Source organism: Phascolarctos cinereus, unplaced genomic scaffold (assembly GCF_003287225.1).
Source record: "Phascolarctos cinereus isolate Bilbo 61053 unplaced genomic scaffold, phaCin_HiC Scaffold_7;HRSCAF=346, whole genome shotgun sequence".
NCBI classification, from domain to species: domain Eukaryota; kingdom Metazoa; phylum Chordata; class Mammalia; order Diprotodontia; family Phascolarctidae; genus Phascolarctos; species Phascolarctos cinereus.
Genome location: NW_027556180.1, coordinates 120,663,074 through 120,683,893, shown reverse-complemented (window position 1 = coordinate 120,683,893; position 20,820 = coordinate 120,663,074). Strand labels below are relative to the sequence as shown.

Here is a 20,820-nt window from a genome sequence, read left to right as displayed (position 1 = left end):
ACTTACTAGCTATGTGATTCTGGGCAAGTCACTTAACTCTGTTTGCCTCAGTTTCCTCATCTGTAAAATGACTTGGAGAAGAAAATGGCAAACTACTCCATCATCTTTGCCAAGAAAACCCCAAATGGGGTCATGAAGAGCGAGACCCAACTAAAAACTAACTAAGCAACAACAGTTTTCTCACCTGTAAAATAATGGGGTTAGACTAATTGAACTTGGAAGTCCCTGCAAGCTTGACATATATAGCATTCTGATATATCCATTTTAAAGTGGGGTATTACTGATTTTTTTATTCCATTTAATTTATATACAGGACAACATGGTCAAAAAGTATTTAGTGGATAATACTCTGCTCATTATAGAATGCTCTAAAAATTCCAAAGGGTCAACTCTGACCCAAAACACCCATCAGTATTTGTAGAAATATAAATTTGTTCTCATATTGTAAGAAAATCGCTGATTTGTAAAGTGTTTTAATAGCTAAAAAAGCATTTTTAAATCACTTTTGAGTATAAAACTCCAAGAAAAGAAATACTAATCATTTTTTTCCTGTCTATTTTGTTGGCAAGAGGAAAAAATAATAAGTAATTCTCACTCTAAAATTTCCCCTAAGAAAAGTAAATTTGGCAATTACCCTCAATTCTCACCCACCTTAAATAGAAAGTCAATTGGTGCCAAGATTCCATAGAAAATATGATTTGTTTGTATTGTATGAAACTAACAAATAGAAAATAAAGATTTTTTGTTGGCTAGCAGGAGATATCATATATTCACCAAAAGCAAATTATATATTTATTAAAAATTAAGCAAATACAAATTATTTGGTAAGCATAGATAAGACTTTCCTTTAACCTGCTAGATCCTTTAAAAATAGTATACAAAAGTTCTGATGAACATTTGAAAACCATGTGAATTAAGAGCTGAACAGACAGCCAAAAAAGTTTCATTTCCTATAGTCCTAGCCTCCATCTTGGAAGACTCGGAATTATTCCTTTTTCTCCATGATCAAGAGGAACTAGGATTAACACAGGAAGGGCTCTCAGGTATAATGAAGGTTTCCACTCATTAGTCATTTTATTATAGTACTGCTACCAAGACACACCTTGGTTTATGGACTTGTGGTTTGTACTGAAACAAGTTGTTCAACATATTTCTCACTACAACTACAACTACGTGTATGTGTTTGTATGTGACCTCCCGGTTTCACTTTGTCAGTAATTGAATTTCACTCAATACAGAGCCAAGATGTTGGCTTTACTTAACAATTTGTGCATAAAATCTTATAAAATGGGATCTAGGCAAGCTTTTATTAAGCATTTTTTTAAATTAAGAGTCAAGAAACAAGTTTTGCCATGTTCATAACAAGCCCAAACATTGTGGTTTCAAAGTGGCAAACTAAACTATAATTTTTTCAGGGAACTATGTTTATCCTTAATCAAGAGAAGACTGGATTAAAAAAAAAAGAATTCTCAAAACCAAAGTTTCTTGCCCATCAGATAGGTCTTACAAAACAATGTTTTGATTGGAGCAAATTAATCAAAATGCTTAAGGTCCATTAAAACAAACACGACCTTGCAAAGCAGAAAAGTGAATAGTTTGCATTTCACATATTACCAAGTTCCCCAAATTAGAACCTGTCAAAATAGCTTTCTTATTTTAAATTATATTTTTTCAATCAGCAAAAATCCGCCTTCTCTCCCTGTTACTCCAACCCCCTACCCTTCCAGTTGAGAATGAAATATAAAATGTTTTTCAATGAATTAATGTATATATTTTTATCCTTTTGCTAGTATACAATAACGCAGGGGGTGGGGGTGATTAACATAAGACAATGAACAAAACACAAGCAGTGCTCCACAAACAGTTAGGTCCATTAGCGAATCAAATCATATATGTTCGATTTTTAAAACCTGATATTAAATGATTTTTCATTTACTTGACCTTTGTAAATGATTTAGCCCTACCTCTATCATGCTTATCATGACAGCAAGAAAACAGTTACTATTAAAAAACAAGATCATTCAGTTAAAAGTATTTCCTGTCATGTGTCTTAGGAATTACTTAACTATGGATTTTGTGGCAGCAAGACATGAACAATATGCTTTCTTAATTGTACAAAAATAAAGTTAGTCAGATTTCCTTCATAAACTCTAAATGACATTATTTCCACAGCCAAGAGAACAATTTAAAATGTAAATATCCAACAGCACTTCTTCCCACTTTCATTCCTTTTCCATTTTTTTAAATGAGAAATTAACTACTTGTTTAAAAATCACTCATAATTAACAAGATTCAGGAGTTTACATGTTAGTCCTATGCACTTTAGCAATACAAGTAGTAAGGAAGCATCCCTCACCACTACCCAGTTCTCATTTTAGTGGTAATCGTATTTGAATGGGGGGGAGGGTGAACAAAGCAATTATTTAATTCCATTTTATAATTGTTATAAATGTAAAACAATCATATTAACTTTATGATTAAGATGGCTGTCTTCATCTTTTTTTAAAAAAAAACATTACATAAGAATAAAAAGATTAACTAGCCAATTCTTTTACCATACAGATTAAAATTTCTACAACACAGAACACACATCCTCTATCAACTACATTTCACCTCAGCCAACTTTACACTTTTAGAAATTTCCTCATTGAAATCTGATAAAAAGGAAATTTTTTCCTTTTCTACATATTCTCCATAAGCCTTCCCACTTAAATGAATATCAAACAGTATGCTCCTATAGTTTTGCTTTGTTTTCTTTTTTTAAGATATCTAACAGGTGAAACTTACTTGACCGTGACTCGATTCGATAAATCCTGTAGATCCCCAGGATGGAAAAGCTGAGCTTCCTTCAATCCAATCTTTTCACAAGCTTTCAGAAAAACATTTACATTATCCTGTGAAAAGAAGCGGAAAGTGATTGCTTAGCCAAGCACTCCCCAGAGCAGAGGTTGCAAGTTTTTTATGATAAAACTTTCCACACTTCAAAGTTCAGTCACAGGCTCCCAAAAAGCAAAGCAGCAAGATGTGTTCACATAAATTTATACACATATATTTAAAAGACAGAGGCAGCATATCAATCTTTCACAGGATGAACTACAGTAATACTTTATCCCTGGACGTAAGCTGCTGCTGCTGTGATCTTTGGGACTGGCACGTTAAACATTACCTGTTATAGGACAAGTGCCTAGCCACTAGGCAGTAATCTACACTTTGATGTCAGCTATGCTCTGCAAACAAACGCCCTCTTTCTAGCTTTGCACGACAAGCCTCACCTCTCCTCTTTAAAAATAACTGCAGCTACTGACATTCACCCACCCAGAAACTGTTGGCAGGGAAGAAATAAGAGGAGGAACATTCTGTTTCTATGATCACAAATTACAGAATGGCTGTGGAATACCACACCTGGAAGCTGGGTCTGGTTGCTCAGCAAGCCCTTGACAGAGAGAGAAACCATACTACAGGACAGAGGAAACAGTCAGGACAAGGTTCTTTTTCATTGGCTAAGTTATGGAGTTTAGGTGTATGCATTACTCACCCTCTGCACCTGCCACAGGAACTGCTTTGGAAAAATGAAAACCTTTTTTTTTCCCTCACTCCCCACCCCCTTTCGATAAAGATTTCAGTCACAGCTAATTCCAAAAAGAGAATCGCTGATTCACAAAACAACTGATTTTCATTCACATAGAATGAAAAAACACTACCTGCCAAGAGCAAATCAAATGTTCATACAGAGTATAATCCAAATACATTCTGGCTAAGTCTAAATAGCTCACATGTTACTCTCTGAGAGGATAATTCTATCAGCACTTTGTCCCCAGTGCCAACTCCATGAGGGTTTTTTTCTCATGGTCCCAAACATGAAAGGGAGCATGTTCATAGTGGCTTGGCATGCCAAAGAATATCTGAATAAACTCAAGCATGCTGGCAACATCACATCACTAGCTGGCACATGAGCTGACATGGAACCTAATTCTCTTCCCCTCAACAGTTGGCCGTGGTAGAAAAGCATACAACCCTTCTTCTAGGAGAAGGGCAAGAACTGTTTTTCCTGCCTTGAAAGTTTCATGTCCCTGTAAGAAAGAGGTCAAGGTGGTTGGTTATAGAGAGAAAAAGAATTTTTTAGAAAACTGAAGAAGTTGTGATCAACTGTGTTTGGGTTCTTGAAGAAAAAAAGAGAAAAGATCTGGGAAAAATGGCCTTAAGTAAGTATAAAGGGATGAGGAACAGTGATTGCTGATAAACCAAAGGACCAGAAGGTGTGAGGTTTCTGTACAGAGTAGAGCAGTAAAACTCAGTTTTCATTACTCAGCTGGAAGCTGAAAGCCCTGATTCACTTTTTGTAAAAATGAATCAAAGATTAAATAAGCCCAAAAGCCTAAATCCTGGACAACTCCAGGGTGAAGGTTCTCAATCTACCCCTATTCATCAGAAGAAAAATGAAATTATTTCCTTTTTGGAAGTTTGAGAAAATGGAGTCAAAACTCAATTCCTTACTAAAGTCATGCAATGAATCATGCAATTCATGATTGCTATAATTCACTTCTGAAGACTTCAACTAACTAGAGATTCTAATGTTAAGGGTTTGGGGTGGGGGTGGGGGGTTCTTTTTTTGTCTTAAACAGAAGAGAGTACACAGCCTCCAGATCCCAGTTTAAGTGGAATGATATTGTGGTGTTAGTAAAAGCCAAAAATTAAAAGAATATAGTTTCATAACTTCAAGAAAATAAAAAGAAAAGCATCAAAAGAGGCTTCCCAACTGGTGGTTTTAATTTAATTTAAAATTTTTAAAATCAGCTGAATAATGTTAATATGCTAAAAAATAAATTCACAAGCAAAATAATACTTGTTATGGAAATTAGCATCTATTTGCTTGGCAAATATGAATAAATTGATGGAGATAAAACAAACACTAATGTCTTGAAGAATCACTCTAGAAGACTTTAAAACACCACAAGATGAAAATAGGCTGAAATGTAATAATACAGAATGAGACCAAATAGATCAGCAGTGAAAAATGTAATAAAGTCCTAGTTTTAAATATCATAAGGTGGGTTATATGTTGTGTCAGTCTGAAAATAAAAGAAAGCCATTTGAATTGTCATTGTTTAAATTTTTTTTAAAGTAGAACTTTATGGAAGTATACACGGCATATGCAATAAGGGCAGGATGTATAATGATCAGAATCTTGCCTTAAATGGCAGCTTTTGGACATGTGCCCACTAGTAATTTAATTTTTGCTCTTATATTTCAAAGCACCTTGGGAGGCAGTTGCCTCAGGGAAGATATAAAACTATGAAATAAATGTTTTATGTTCATTGACACACCAAGAAACCACGCCCAACTCAACTGATGAAATGGGATGTATTTACTATTAACTTTTAGTGTTTTTCACATAAACAAATATTTCACCTAAAAATAGCAAACAAAATAAATAGCTAATTTGGTCAAATCATAATTAAATCATCTGGGAGTCAGACTCTAACTGTGCCTCTGTCACCAAATAATGGTGTAACCTTAAGCTAGATGCTTACTTTGGGCCTCAGTTTTCTTCAACTATAAAATAAGAACTTTGACTAAGTCAAAGGTTCTCTGTTATTAGACCAGGACTTACCAGGAAATTTCCATGCTTTACCTGATAGTTCTTCAAACTGGTCACCATCACTTTGACTTCTGCTCAATTTTCCAAGATTCTCAAGAAGGAAGAGTGCCTTCTTCCCCATCATGTTGAATAACCTCACTGTGAGAACTTCCTCTGATGATGTCAAGGCATTCAGGAAAGGAAAAGTAGCTCCTCCTACTATAGATTTTTTTTTAAATGTGGGAGCCTGAGACTAGATGACCCCTAAGATTCTTAGAGTTGTCTATGGAACACAGAAATTATAAGCCCAAAATGGCAGATTGGAATTGATTCCTAACCACAAACTCCAGAGAGTCTATTTTACAATAAAATACCAGTCAGTTTTAGTCTAATCTTTCACTTATCCCTCCAAGGTTACCCTTGGATTCTCAAAGTCTCTAAGAATGGAGGGCAAACTATGACTGGTCCAACATGAAAATGGAAAGCTGTTAGTAGCTAACTGTGGCAGCTAGACAACATGGTGGATAGAGTGTTGGGCCTACAGTCAAGAAGACCCAATTTCCTTTTTTTTATCTGTATAAATTTTTTATTTTTAGTTTTCAACATTTACTTCCACAAGATTTTGAGTTCCAAATTTTCTCCCCTTCTCATCCCTCCCCCCACCCCAAGATGGCATGCATTCTGAATACCACTTCCCCTAGTCTGCCCTCTCTTCTATCTCTCCCCCCCTTCTCTTATCCCCTTCCCCTTCTATTTTCCTGTAGGTCAAGATAAACTTATGTACCCCATTTCCTGTATTTCTTATTTCCCAGTTGCATGTGAAAACATTTTTTTAAACATGTGTTTTTAAAACTTTGGGTTCCAAATTTTCTCCCTTCCTCCCTCCCCACCCACCCTCATTGAAAAGGCAAGCAACTCAATATAGGTTATACATGTGCAATTATGCAAAACACTTCTATAGTAGACATGCTGTGAAAAACTAACTCTATTTCCCTTAATCCTATCCTGTCTCCCCATTTATTCTATTCTTTCTTTTGACTCTGTCCCTCCTCAGAAGTATTTGCTTCTGATTACCCCCTTTCCCAATCTGCCCTCCTCTCTATCATCCCCCTGCTCTCTTGTCCCCTTCTCCCCCTATTTTCCTGTAGGGTAAGAGAGATTTCCATACCCAATTGAATGTGTATGTTATTCCCTCCTTAAGCCAAATCTGATGAGAATAAGATTCACTCATTCCCTCTCACCTTCTGCTGTTTCCCCTGCACTTTAAAAGCCTTTTCCTTTCTGTTTTTTTGTGAGATAATTTACCCTGTTCTACTTCTCCCTTTCTTCTTCTCCTAGTACAATCATCTCTCAGCCCTTAATTTTATTCTCCAGATATGACCCCTTAAACTTCAACTCACCTTGTGCCCTCTATCCATCTATCTATCTATCTACCTATCCATCTATCTATCTATCTATACACATACATATAATTTCCCCCCTCCAACTACCCTAATACTGACAAAGGTCTCATGAGTTATAAATATCATCTTTCCATGCAGGAATGTAAACAGTTCAACCTTAATAAGTCTCTTATGATTTCTCTTTCCTGTTTGCCTCTTCATGTTCCACTTGAGTCTTGTATTTGAAAGTCAAATTTTCTATTCAGCTCTGGTCTTTTCATCAAGAATGCTTGAAAGTCCTCTACTTCTCTATATTACCATTTTTTCCCCTGAAGGATTATACTCAGTTTTGCTGGGTAGGTGGTTCTTGGTTGTAATCTTATCTCCTTTGCCCTCTGGAATATTATATTCCATGCCCTGAGGTCCTTTAATGTAGAAGCTGCTAAATCTCATGTTATCTTGATTGCGTTTCCACAATATTTGAATTGTTTCTTTCTGGCAGCTTGTAATTTTTTCTCCTTGACCTGGGAACTCTGGGATTTGGCTACAATATTCCTGGGAGTTTTCCTTTGGTGATCTCTTTCAGGAGGAGGAGATCAGTGGATTCTTTCAATTTCTATCTTGCCCTCTGGTTCTAAAATATCAGGGCAGTCTTCCTTGACAATTTCTTGAAAGACGATGTCTAGGCTCTTTTTTTGATCGTGGCTTTCAGATAGTCCAATAATTTTTAAATTCTCTCTCCTGGATCTATTTTCCAGGTCAGCTGTTTTTCCAACGAGATATTTCACATTGTTTTCTAATTTTTCATTCTTTTGGATTTGTTTCACAGTGTCTTGATTTCTCATAAAAGAAGACCCAATTTCAAATCTGGCCTAAGACTGTGTATGACCCTGGGAAAGTCACTTAACCTCTGTTTGCCTCAGTTTCCTCAAATGTAAAGAAGAAGGAAGAGAGAATAATGGCATCTACCTCCCAAGGTTGTGGTGACAACCAAATGAGATGTTTGTAAAGAACTTAGCCCAGTGACTGGCTCATAGTACCATATAAAAGCTATCTATTTTTTATTGTTATTAATAGTTGTTGTTGTTATCGTTGTTGTTGTTACTATTATCCAAGGACCAAAAAAGCCAAGTTCAGTGGAGTTCATCACCAAACGGTTGACTACCAAGTAATACATTTTAGAGAATTCAGCAATTCATAAAATTTTCTAAGACACTGAGAAGTTATGACCTGTGTTGGAGAGGACAATGCCCACAAAGATTCATTCACAGCTCTTTTTAAATATTGAAGGAGTTATAATTCCTTCATTATAACATTAAACATTTGCTATCAATGAATTAGAAACTTTTAATCATACTGAGTGGAAAACATCTGTTCATTTTATGGAAACAGCAAATATAAATAATTGTAAATATATAGTTCTTGAGTGTAAACATATTATAAACAAATCACATACTTAAATGTTTCAATTATTAAGTATTTTAAACAAATTGTCAATAGTTCATGAATCTAGCAATATGCCTCAAGATTAATACCAACAATGAATTTGATCCTGACTGCTATAAAACTGATAAAGATTTAAATGCAGATATTGAGTCACTTTCCTAATGAAATTGGTGCATATCTTCCACCAAAATTTTCCATGAAGATAAAATGCTGTATCAGATGGGCAGCACAATCTTCTGATTCCTAGGCCAGTGTTCTTCCTACATGTTCAGAGATTCTAATTCCCAAGCCCTTGGCAAAAATTCTAAACTAAGAGATGATCTTTGATGTCTCCTTTCTCTCTACTCATCCTCCCACAAAGAAAAAAAAAGTAAAAATGTTCCTATCCCATGATTCAATAGTTTGATATGTAGCCCTTCCAAAGCCTTCAAGTGTCAAAGGAATATGGGGCACAGTGAGACACACAAACAAAAAATGTGTCACATAGAATTACATGGAACCTTAAGACTAAAAGGAACCTTTGAAGCCAACTGGTCCATAATAAGGAAAAAAATTTTCAACAAAGAAGGAAGGAGCTTACTTCATCATAACTTGTCTAGGTGTTAGCCTCCTTATATACCTGTCCCTTCTGGTTAAATGTTTTTTAAGTGAATGAATCAAAGAATATCATTCTTTGATTATTTCCTAATCTATTAAGGAAAAAAAATATTATTTCAGTAACTAAAAATTAAGGCAAGAGTTTGTTATATAGGGGCAGCTAAGTGGTGCAGTGGATAGAGCACCGGCCCTGAAATCAAGAGGACCTGAATTCAAATCCAGCCTCAGACCAAACACTTGACACTTACTAGCTGTGTGACCCTGGGCAAGTCACTTAACCCCAATTAGCTAAAAAAAGAAAGAAAGAAAGAAAGAAAGAAGTTTGTTATATAAATATGGAACATGATAAAATTCCTAAATCATTTAGAATTTCACTAGTATCTTCCAAATGCATGAACATTAACTCAAATTATATATAATTTTATATTAAATTTATGTAATTTATAAAAAATTGTATAAAAATGTATCAAATCTATAGAATAGGAAATATTAATCAACCTAATTTAACATCAGCTATAAATCACAAAATATCCTTAAAGATTATCTACTCAGGAACTAGAAAAATCAAATTGACTCAGGAAACTGGAAGTTATATAAAAAATGTTTAAGAACTTGTCTTGATTTGGGCTTATCTTTTTTCTAATCCAACATCCAAGATTCCTCAACCTTCAAAATGTTGATTTAAGAGAGTAGACCTAAAATATTTTCAAATAAAAAGCAATCTCTTGAATATTAGAGCAATAATTAAAAAGTTAGAGGTTATTCCAAAATAAAAGCATTTGATGCTGGGTTTAGAATGGGATGGTCAAAGAAATGACAGAATCAGTCATTTAATTCAAGGAAATTCAATGAACATTTATTAAGTATCTTTGGTGTCCAATTTGCTGTTTTGGGCATGGGGGACATACAAAGGCAAAAAATGAAATATGGTTCCTGCTTACATTCTTTTGGAATATGCAACCTACAGAGACATAAGTAAATGTAAGGTGATTTGAGAAGGGAAAAGAACACTAACAACTAGGATTATCAGCCAAGAAAGGTTTCCTTTAAGAAGTGTTATCTTTGCTGGGTCTTGAAGCTAACAAACTGAAGAGGTGAAAGTCAGCTGACTTGTGTTGTAGTCATTTGTATAGTAAGCATGGAGGGCAAATTGCACAGAGGTGTACAGAAATGGGAGATGGCATGCCAAGTTCTGAAAACAGCAAAAGGAATGTGAAATACATCTGGAAAAGTGGGTGATGGAAATAAATTGTGGAAAGTTTTAAATAAGAATACTAAGGCAAAAGAGACAAAGTGGAGAGAAGAAAGAGAAAGAAAAAGAGCCAGAAGAAAAAAAAGAGGCAGAAAAGGAGGATGAAGGAGAATAAGAAGAAATCAGAAGATGGGTAATCGAACAAAGAAGACTGAGACTAGTTGGAGAACCAGGAAAGAGCAGTATCATAGAAACAGAGAAGGGAGAACATTCAAGAGTTGTGAGGAGAGTGTAAGGAGGTGTGGTCAGTAATATCAAAATCTGTCAAGAAATGGAAAAGGGTAAGGTCTGAGTAAAAGCCAGTAGATTTGGCAATTAACAAAGTGTTGGCAAAGTTAGAAAGAAAAGAATTATTCCAGTGGTGGGGTGAGAAGTTAGATTTCAAGGGGCTGAGAAGTGAGGAAGAAATAAGGAAGTGAAGGTAAGATTTTAGCAAGCTGGTTTTTTTTTTTACAGGATTATAGGACAGTTTGATGGGATGGCAGGAAAAAATGAAGGTTTCTTTTTTAAGGACAGAAAAAATAAATGGTATATTTGCACAAAAAGGAAGTGAGCCAGAAAACAGGAAATATTGAGGATGCCATCCCAAGGGGAATGCTTGCAGAAGGGGTGGAATTAAGGGTACAAGAAGAGAACTTAATCTTGGCAAGGAAGATGGCTGTGTCTTCTTCACAGGCTGGACCAAAAGAGAATGAAAAGACAGAGGATGCAGAAGGGTTTTGAGGGACAAAACAGGCAGAATGTGTTCACTACAGATCACTTCATTCAAGCTTCATCCTAAGGTCACGTATCTTGTTGACATAAGGTTATCTAGAGCAAAGTGGGAGCTTATGGCATGACCCCAAAGGAATTATTTTATCAGCCAATCAGGGAATGGGAAGATGGGTCACATTCTACCTCCTCATGACAGACAATTGTAGAGTATCTACCCAATGCAACTACCATTATCCTTCAACTACTATGGCCTAATACTTCATTCTATAACAGAGCAATTCAAAGACTGGTTTGAAATTCAGTTTATTTCAATCTTTGGTTTTCATGGTTATGAAAGGGGAAAAAATGCCTCACAAAGATAACATAGATCTAAACATAACATTGTTGGCTGTGTATACTAAATCATGACACTTAGTTTTCAGTGTCTTCGTTAAGATGAAGCTAGCAAATCTCCATCTGCTTAGATATGAATCAGTTGTTCTCTTAATCTGGTCAGGTGTTGCATTTTGTATTTTTTTTTTAAGAAATGAGTTCAAAATTCACTGGAATTCACCATTTGGAAGATTTTCAAATCAGTTAGAAAACTATTTCCAAGTTTTATAGTGTGATTTTATAGGTGATTCAATCAATCAAAATATTTATCAAGCACCTATGTGCCAGGCATTGTACTATGGAGACATAAATACATAGAATGAAACAATCCCTGCTTTCAAAGAGCTAACTGTCTAATGGGGGACACAAAAAGTATGCCTGTTAAGTTACATATATAAATATAGAGTGAATACATACAAATAGACACAAAGTATTAATGTAAGATAGTTTGGAAGGGAAGGTGCTAGCAGTTGGGAGGATCAGAAAAGGCTTCATGGAAGACGTTACTTGAGCTGCATCTTAAAGGAAGAGAGACATTCTTTTTTTTTCCTCTTTTTTTAGGCTTTTATTCAGCATCCCATTCCACTCACTCCCATTTGTTCTGTTCTCTCTCTCCTTTCACCCTGTCCCTCCTCAAAAGTGTTTTGCTTCAGACTACCCCTTCCCCCAATCTGCCCTTCCTTCCATCATCACCCCACCTTCACTTATTCCCTTCCCCTCCTACTTTCCTGTAGGGTAAGATAGATTTCTATATACAGGTGAGTATGTTATTCCCTCTTTGAGCCAATTCTGATGAGAGTAAGGTTCACTCGCTCCCTCTCATCCTCCCCGCCCCTCCACTGCAAAAACTTTTTCTTACCTCTTTTATGTGAGATAATTTACCCCATTCTACTTCTCCCTTTCTCTTTTTACCAGGACATTCCTCTCTCACCCCTTAATTTTATTTTTTTAGATATCATCCCTTCATATTCAACTCAAACCCATGCCCTCTGTCTATATATACTCCTTCTAACTACCCTAATAATGAGTAAGGTCTTATGAGTTACAAATATCATCTTCCCATGTAGGAATGTAAACAGTTGAAACTTCTTCAGTCCCTTATGATTTCCCTTTCCTGTTTACCTTTTTATGCTTTTCTTGAGTCTTGTATTTGAAAGTCAAATTTTCTGTTCAGCTCTGGTCTTTTCATCAAGAATGCTTAAAAGTTCTCTATTTCATTGAATATCCATTTTTTCCCCTAAAGGATTATGCTCAGTTTTGCTGGGTAGGTGATTCTTGGTTATAGTTCTGGCTCCTTTGCCATCTGGAATATCATATTTAAGTCCTCTGGCTCTTTAATGTAGAAGCTGCTAAATATTGTGTTATCCTGACTGTGGCTCCATGAGACTTGAATTTTTTTCTTTCTGGCTGCTTGCAATATTTTCTCTTTGACCTGGAAACTATAGAATTTGGCTATAATATTCCAGTTTTCATTTTGGGATCTCTTCCAGGATGTGATCAGCCCATTCTTTCAATTTCTATTTTACCTTCTGACTCCAGAATATCAGGACAGTTTTCCTTGATAATTTCTTGAAAGATTATGTCTAGGCTCTTTTTTTTTTGATTAAGAGAGACATTTGATGAGATGGAGGTGAAAACCTGGACATGAGGGATGGCCAGTACAAAGCCACAGAGACAGCAGAGTGTAACAAGTTGCACAAAGAATGCCCATATGAATGGACTGCAGAGTGTGGGAAGGGAAATAAATGTCCAATGAGGCTGGAAAGTTAGGTTAGGGACAGGCTGTGAAGGGCTTTAAAAGATAAACAGAGGAGTTTATGGATGCAAGGAGATGACATTGGAATTGACTTAGTAGGGGAATTTCACGGTCAGATCTCTGCTTCAGTACAATTATATCGACAGCAGTGTGTAAAATGGACTGGAGCAGTGAGAGACATGAAGCAGGAAGAGCAATCAGGAAGCTGTTTTGTTAACCTAGCATTAATGACTCTGGGAAGAGGAGCTTCATTTGAATGATGAAGTCAGAAACCAGACTTCAAAGAGCTGAAGACTGAGTGAGAGGAGAGGAAATGAAGGTGAGTATAGATATTTTTTTCAAAGAGTTTGAGAGAGAAAGGAGAGACACAGGCTGATAGCTTGAAAGAATAATATGAGCCAGTGAAGATTTTTTTAAGGATATGAGAGAGTTGAACCTGCTTGAAGGCAGTGGGGAAGGAACCAGTAGATAGGGAAAGGTTGAAGATTCAAGAGAGAAAGTGTTGACTGAGGATGCAATCTTCCAGAGGGGATACAAATATACATAGAGTAGTTGGCCATGGTAAGAAGGACAACCTCTATTAGAGACTAAGGGAAAAGAGGTTAGAGTGGGAGATTATGTCAAGAGATTTTGAGATATCCAAGGTATTTGATCTTTGAGTAAGGCCAAGGGAATATGGGAGACTTGAAGGAGCATATAGTCCACTAAATCCGAATATCATATCATCTCCTTCAGATGAACAGAGGTATAGCCATGTCTTGACAATCTTATACAGGAGAAGTTGATTTTTTTAAACATAAGTACAAAAACTTTATAATTATCCCCATTAAATTCCATTTTACTCTATTTTGCTCATTGTCTTTCTGTATCCTAGTTACATCGTCCAATTTGTTAGTTTCACATCATCTAATGAACTCCTCCAGGCTGACACTGAACCATCCATGAGTAATCTTGGGATTTAGTCATGTGACTAATTCTCACTTCTCCCAACTATACTATTGTCTAACTCTAGTGCACAGAAATAGCATGAGAAATTGTGTCAAAGTTGGGCCAAAATCTAGGTAAACACCATCCATGGTATTCCTTTATCTAAAAGTATGATAATCCTGCCCCCCCAAAAAAAAACCAAAGGAATGATTTCTGATGATTCTATGCTGGACATTAATGGTCTCAGCTTCCTCTTTCCAAATGTTTACTAACCATCATTTAAATAACATTTGAAAATTTTGCCAAAGGCTGAAGTCAAGCTCATTGACCTATGGTTTTCAGAATCCCTGCTCTTCCCTATATAAAAAAAAATCTGAATATTTGCTCTCCTCTAATTCCTTAGCTCCTCTCTCATTCTCTACAATCTTTCAAGGATCAGCAATCTCATTTGTCAGTTCTTTCATTACTATTCAGTTCATCTGGGCTTGTTGACTTAAATTAAATAAGGGTAGCTGGATGCTGTCTTACTATCTCCTTACTTATCTTAGGTATCAACTCCCTAATTGCCATTATTATTCTGTACTTTTCTGGCCAAAGATCATTCTACTTGGCAGAGAAAACGAGGAAAATAAAAGTTGATAAGCTGTACTCTGTCACCGTTTATCATTGCTCCATTCATCTCAATAAATAGTATTAGCTCTTCTTTTGATCCTATCTTTCCCAACACAGCTTCATTAAAAAAAAAAAAAATTTTCAGTAATCCTTAGCTTTCCTCAACAACTACTGCTTATGTGTATGTTTAGCAATGCTACTCTTACAGCACTTTAGTATTCTTTCCTTTTCAATCTTCCTTACTGCCCTTGCATCTTTCTTCTGTATTTATGAATTATTTATCCACACCTCTTCTGTATGTAACGATGATATCATGGTAACACCAGTCCCTTTAGCCAACTCCCCCTTTTTCTAAACTCTCTATGTGTTCAGAATTTCATTCTTGAGAACTTCACATGCCTCCTGAACTGACTTCTACGGAGTTTATGGGATCCTTTTTTTTTTAAAGTTTTATTGATGCATTTTGTTTTAAATCTTTGAGATACTTTTTATTTTTAAAAAGTTTTATGACACATTTTTATTATAAACTTATAAATCACCCACACTTCATGAGATCTCTTGTAACAAAGTAAAATATTTAAGTAAAATTAAAAATGCAGTGTCTTCATCTGAAAGTACATACAACATTCTACATCTATATAACTCCCACATCTCCATATTTCTAATTGTTTAATTTAATTGCAGAAGTCTATTTTCTCTCCCTCCTATCTCCACCCCAATGAAAAAGAAAAAAACAAATTCTTTGTAACATACATAGTGAAGCAAAACACATTCCCTCAATAACTCTGTTTGTGTGTGTGTATGTGTGTGTGCATAGATACAGATCTATGTCTCTGTCTTTCTCTATACACACACATACCTACATATAGATTTCTCATTTCTTACCCCAAAAAAAATTCTATCACATCCATATACTACAACAGAGAGAGACAAAGATAGAAATGGACAGATAGAGAAAGAAACAGAGATGGATGATAGAATTAGGGTGATGAACTAACATGACAAAACAGGAAAATGATGAGTGTTGGAGAAGATGTGGGAAAATTGGAGCACTAATGCATTGTTGATGGAGTTGTGAATTCTTCCAACCATTCTGGAGAGCAATTTGGAACTATGCCCAAAGGGCTATAATACTGTACATACCCTTTGACTCAGCAATACCACTTCTAGGTCTGTAACCCAAAGAGATCATACAAATGGGAAAAGGACCACATGTACAAAAATATTTATAGCAGCTCTTTTTTGGTGGCACAGAATTGGAAACTGAGAGGATGCCCATCAATTGGGGAATGGCTGAGCAAGTTGTGGCTTAAGAATGTAATGAAATATTATTGTGCTATAAGAAAGGAAGAACAGGAAGCTTCAGAAAAACCTGGAAATCCATGAACTGATGCTGGGTGAAGTGAGCAGAACCAGGAAAACATTGTACAGAGTAACAGCAACATTGTGTAATGACTAACTTTCATGGATTTGGCTCTTCTCAGCAATGCAAGGATCCAAGACAACTCCAAAAGACTCATGATGGAAAAGGTTGTCCACATCCAAAGAAAGACCTGTGGAGTCTGAATGCAGATCAAAGCATGCTATTCACTCTCTTTGTTGTTGTTGTTGTTTTGTTTTGTTTCTCATGGTTCCTCCCATTGGTCCTCCTTCTTCTTCACAACCTGACTAATGTGAAAATACGTTTAACATGAATGTATATGTAGAGCCTATATCAGATCGAACGCCATCTTGGAGAGGGGAGAGGGGAAGGAGGGGGCGAAAATTTAAAACTCAAAAGCTTATGGAAGTATATGTTGAAAACTAAAAATTAATTATTTTTTTAAAAAAGGAATTAGGGTGATGAATGAGACATATATATAATACAAAATATTTAAAAATTATATATGTATATAAAAGATAATCTATTATTTGACATACATGCTTATATGAATGTACATATAAGCTTTAAATGTATATATATATTTCACAGCTTACATATAGGCACATATATATATATACACAGTATACATATAAATACATACCTGTCATATCTGTCATATGCATAAGTGTGTACACACATATCTGTCTCATTCATCACCCTAAAGCTATCAACTCTGCCAGGAGTGGATGGTATATTTCATCATTGGTCCTCTGAAATTACAGAAGGTCATTATATTGGTCATATTTCTTAAGAGCTTTAAAATTAGTTTGTCTTTACAGTAGTCTTTCTGTATAAAATGTTTTGCTGGTTCTGCTCATTTCATTCTTCACCACTTTTTCAAAATTGGGGAAGACATTTGAGGTAAGGAGACCAACCAGAAGAATACTGCAATATTCTAAGCATGAGGGACTTCTGACCCAAATGGATGTTGGAAAAGGATGAATACTACCCAGCTGCCATATCTCTGCTCCAGCAAAACCCCAAAGCTCACAGAAGACCAAATAACAATCATGAAATCCAATGAGAAAACAACATTAAGTAACTTCTTCCACCCCAGAATGAACAAAAAGTCAGTCAAAAGTCCAAGAGTAGTTGAAAAGGAAACCACCAGCAAAGGCAGCACACCAAAGCACAGAAGACCAGAGATGGGCCAGGGACTTGTAGACCCCACAAGCTTCTGTGTGCAGAGGTTGCAAGAGTGAAGGTCTCCCCTGAGGAAATCCCAGGCAGATAAGAAAGCCCCAGGGGTCCTTAAAAGCCTTGTTCTGAGACACAAGAAACAATTCTGACCATCTAGCACCCTGAACCTCCCAAAGGAGACCAAGCAAGGCAAACCATTCTGGAAAGCAATTTGGAATTATACAAAGAAAGAGACTAAAGGGCCCATACCTTCTGTCCCACAGATTCCACTGCTAGGCATATACCCGATTGAGATCACTGACAATATAAAAGGCTCCCTATACAACAAAATATTAGTAACAACACGTTTTGTGACAAGGGATTAGATGGGTTCCCATCAACTGGGGAATGGCTAAACAAATTGGGTACATGAATGTATTGGAATGTTACTGTTCTAAACTTGAGCTGAGCATCTCTGCCTTCTCTTTGTCTCTCTTGATCACAGTTCCATTTATCTCAATGGTATTATCTCTTTTTTTTTCTATTTGCATGATAAATATCAAGAAACATGAAAAGAATTAGATAAACTGATGCAAAGTTCAATAAGCAGAACCAGGATATATATAGTATATGTATATATAATGTATGTATGTATATATGTATACCTGATGACTACAACAAATTGAAATGAATAACAGCTACAAAACAATCAAAACTGAATGGTTTGAAATTATAAGGACCAAGCTCAGCCCAAAAGAAGAGTTATAAGAAGGCATCTCCCCCTGAATTCTTTGCAGAAGTAGGAATCCATGGGTGTGGAAACCATATATAATTTCAGATTATTTTAATATATAAATTTATTTTGCTGATTTTTTTCTCCTCTTTTTTTTTTATTAAATTCTTTGTTCATTAATTTTTTTGCTAATTCTCTGCCTCTCTGAGTGGGGGAGATGGAATAGGTAGGATAAAGGGGAAATAAGTAATGTAAAAACAGAAGCTATCAAGATCTATTTTTCCTTTAAAGCATTCCACAATGGAGTATCTTTGTAAGTGAAAAGGAAATAAAATTAATTATTCCCCTCTGGAATAAATGAAAGGTAATAAGGTAGCATTTGAAGAGTTTGAGATACTTTCTATAAGAGAAATGTTACATATTATGATTTCATGATGAGCCATAAACAACATCTTACTTTAAAGCACAACTATGTTCTCTATAGAAATCAAAAGTCCTTGAGGTCATTCAGCACTCTCTCCTGACAATTATCCATCCTGTCTTGAACACTTCCAGGAACCAAGAGTTCACCATTTTGAAAGGAAGATTATCCCAGTGCCGCCAGCTTTTTTTAGGAAGTGCTTTCTTCTAGTAAACCCAACTTCCCCTCCCCCTAACTGGTCCCAATGTGGCTCCACATATAATGTCTACTCCCACCTTTTCAAGTATTTGAAGACTAAGCCTTCTCTTCTGCAGGGTATCGCTTTAGTTTTTTGTTCATTTTGTTTGTTTTTGTTGTGTTTTTTTTTCTTATGCCTCATGTGATATGGTTTCAAAACCTCTTAATATCCTCATTATTCCTCTTCTGGATTTGCTCATTTATCAATTTCCCTCTTAAGATATGAGATACAGAATAGAACACAGTATTACAAACATTTCAACCAGAAAAGAGGGAATTCTCCCCTTGATACACATATTATAACTCTATTAATCTAGTCTAAATTTAATAGCCTTTTAACATTCACATTACACTATTCACTCCTACTGGATTAATGCATCAAATACTACCAAGCCAGGCCTCCTTCTAATGTGTAATCATGCAACTAATTTTTAAAATGAAGTTCAAGATTGTGTGTTCTTCTCTGTGGATTTTTAAAATCTTTTTTGTTTCAGGCCATCAAAAGTGTGTACTAAATCATGACTGTCATCCTATCTATCCCTACCAAATTTTTATAGCCTGCTTATTAGAAAAAGCAAAGGCAGAGCCCTTCACTCTTCTTTTTAATACCCATCCGCTTCCTCCAGTTCCCCATGTAAGTTAAAATCAATACTTAAATCAAAAAATCCCTGAGTATAATTTCTTTGACCAGCCACAACTCTTGGAATCCACATCTTCCTTTAAGACTCAGATAAAACATAACTTTCAGAAGCTTTTCCCAGTCTGTTCCTCCTCCCATTCCCCAGCTGTTGGTGACATCCTCTCTAAAGTTACCTTTTATCTATGTGTACAGAACTTGCATAAAGCAATTTATATACATACTGTCTCCTCCATTAGAACATAAGTCTCTTGAAAGCTAAGGTTTTGTTTTTCTTTTCCTTTGTATCCCTAGCACTTAGCACTATGCCTGCTACATAGTAAGAACTTAATGAATACTTTTTGATTATATATACCATCATCTAACTCATAATTCTCCATTTTGTCACTAAGAATAACTTGAAAGACTATCAAAGGCTTTGTTGCAAGCAAGATATACTTTGTCTATGGCAATTTCTTAGTTACCAGTCTAGTAACCCTATCAAACAAAGAAATGGTTGATCTGGCACAACAAAGCAAGCTTCTAGGAATCACCTCTTTCTTTCCTAAGGCTTTCCCTATCTTTCTAGTGCTCAGCATTTACTCTTTTTTTCTTTTTGTAGTAATTGTAAGCCATCTGCTTAATAATTTTCTTTATGAAAATAGAGACAATTGTCTATCTCCAGTTTTCTGTCAACACTCCTGTTCTCTGATTTCTTAAAGGTCATCTATAGTAGTTCCAGGATCAAGTTCTCAACTCCTTTTAATACCCTAAGATATAGTTTGTCTGGGCCTGGAGAGTATTACTTTTAAAGTGACTATGTTACTTGCTTAGAGGATTATAGGAACTAGAGCTGGAAGGTACCTTGGAGATCATCTCTAGTTCAGCTCCTTTTCTTTTTCCAGTTCCTTTTCCTTCTCTCACTTATTGACAAGACAAGAAAAAAAAAGCCTACTATAAATATGTACAATCATGTAAAATAAATCCTTGCATAGCCATGTAACCTCCCCCCTTAAAAAAGAGAGAAAGAGGAGAAAGAGGAAGAGAAAAGGGGGGGGGAGAAAGAGGAGGAGAAAAAGGCAGAGGAGGAAGAGGAGGAGGAGGAGAAGAAGTATAAACTTAGTAGTAATATCACTCAGTCAAAGGATATTGCTTTGGAGGTATATTTCCAACGTCTTCTTTTAATAGATGAGGAAACTGAAGACCAGAGTGGTTAAGTAAATCAATTAGTGAGTCAAAACTTGAACTCAAACCCCAATTGTAAATTATGTCCTCTTTCAATTTCATTACCATATAATTCTTTCTTAGGGATGTTTATTCTTTCCTCTAAAATCTCTCCAATAATTTTCATGTTTCTGAATTTAAAAAACTGTCAGGTATAATACAATCCTTCCAGGGCACTTGAGCCACAGTTTTAAAAACTCTAACTGAAGTTAATTATAGTGTTCCTTTAGCAATACTACAGTTAATGTTAGCAGTTCAAAAAAAATTCCCTTGAGGCTGAAACTTGGCATATAAATGCTCATCCCAGGTTTTAAGGGGGGGGGGAGGTAATGGGGAGTTTGCAAACCTTTAAGAGAAACTCCTAAGCTTGTGCCAATGCCATGAGTAAGAGATGAGAGTTGAGAATAAAAC

The 20,820-nt window shown here is 35.7% G+C and overlaps 1 protein-coding gene across 1 annotated transcript in view; it reads right to left on the bottom strand.

Annotated features, from left to right (window-relative positions):
* The window catches only part of LMO7 (LIM domain 7), a 242,601-nt gene that overhangs the window by 107,434 nt on the left and 114,347 nt on the right, over positions 1–20,820 (bottom strand). Inside the window, 1 exon segment of the mRNA XM_020992454.2 lies at positions 2,788–2,894. Within this exon segment, the coding sequence (XP_020848113.1) occupies positions 2,788–2,894 (107 nt within the window).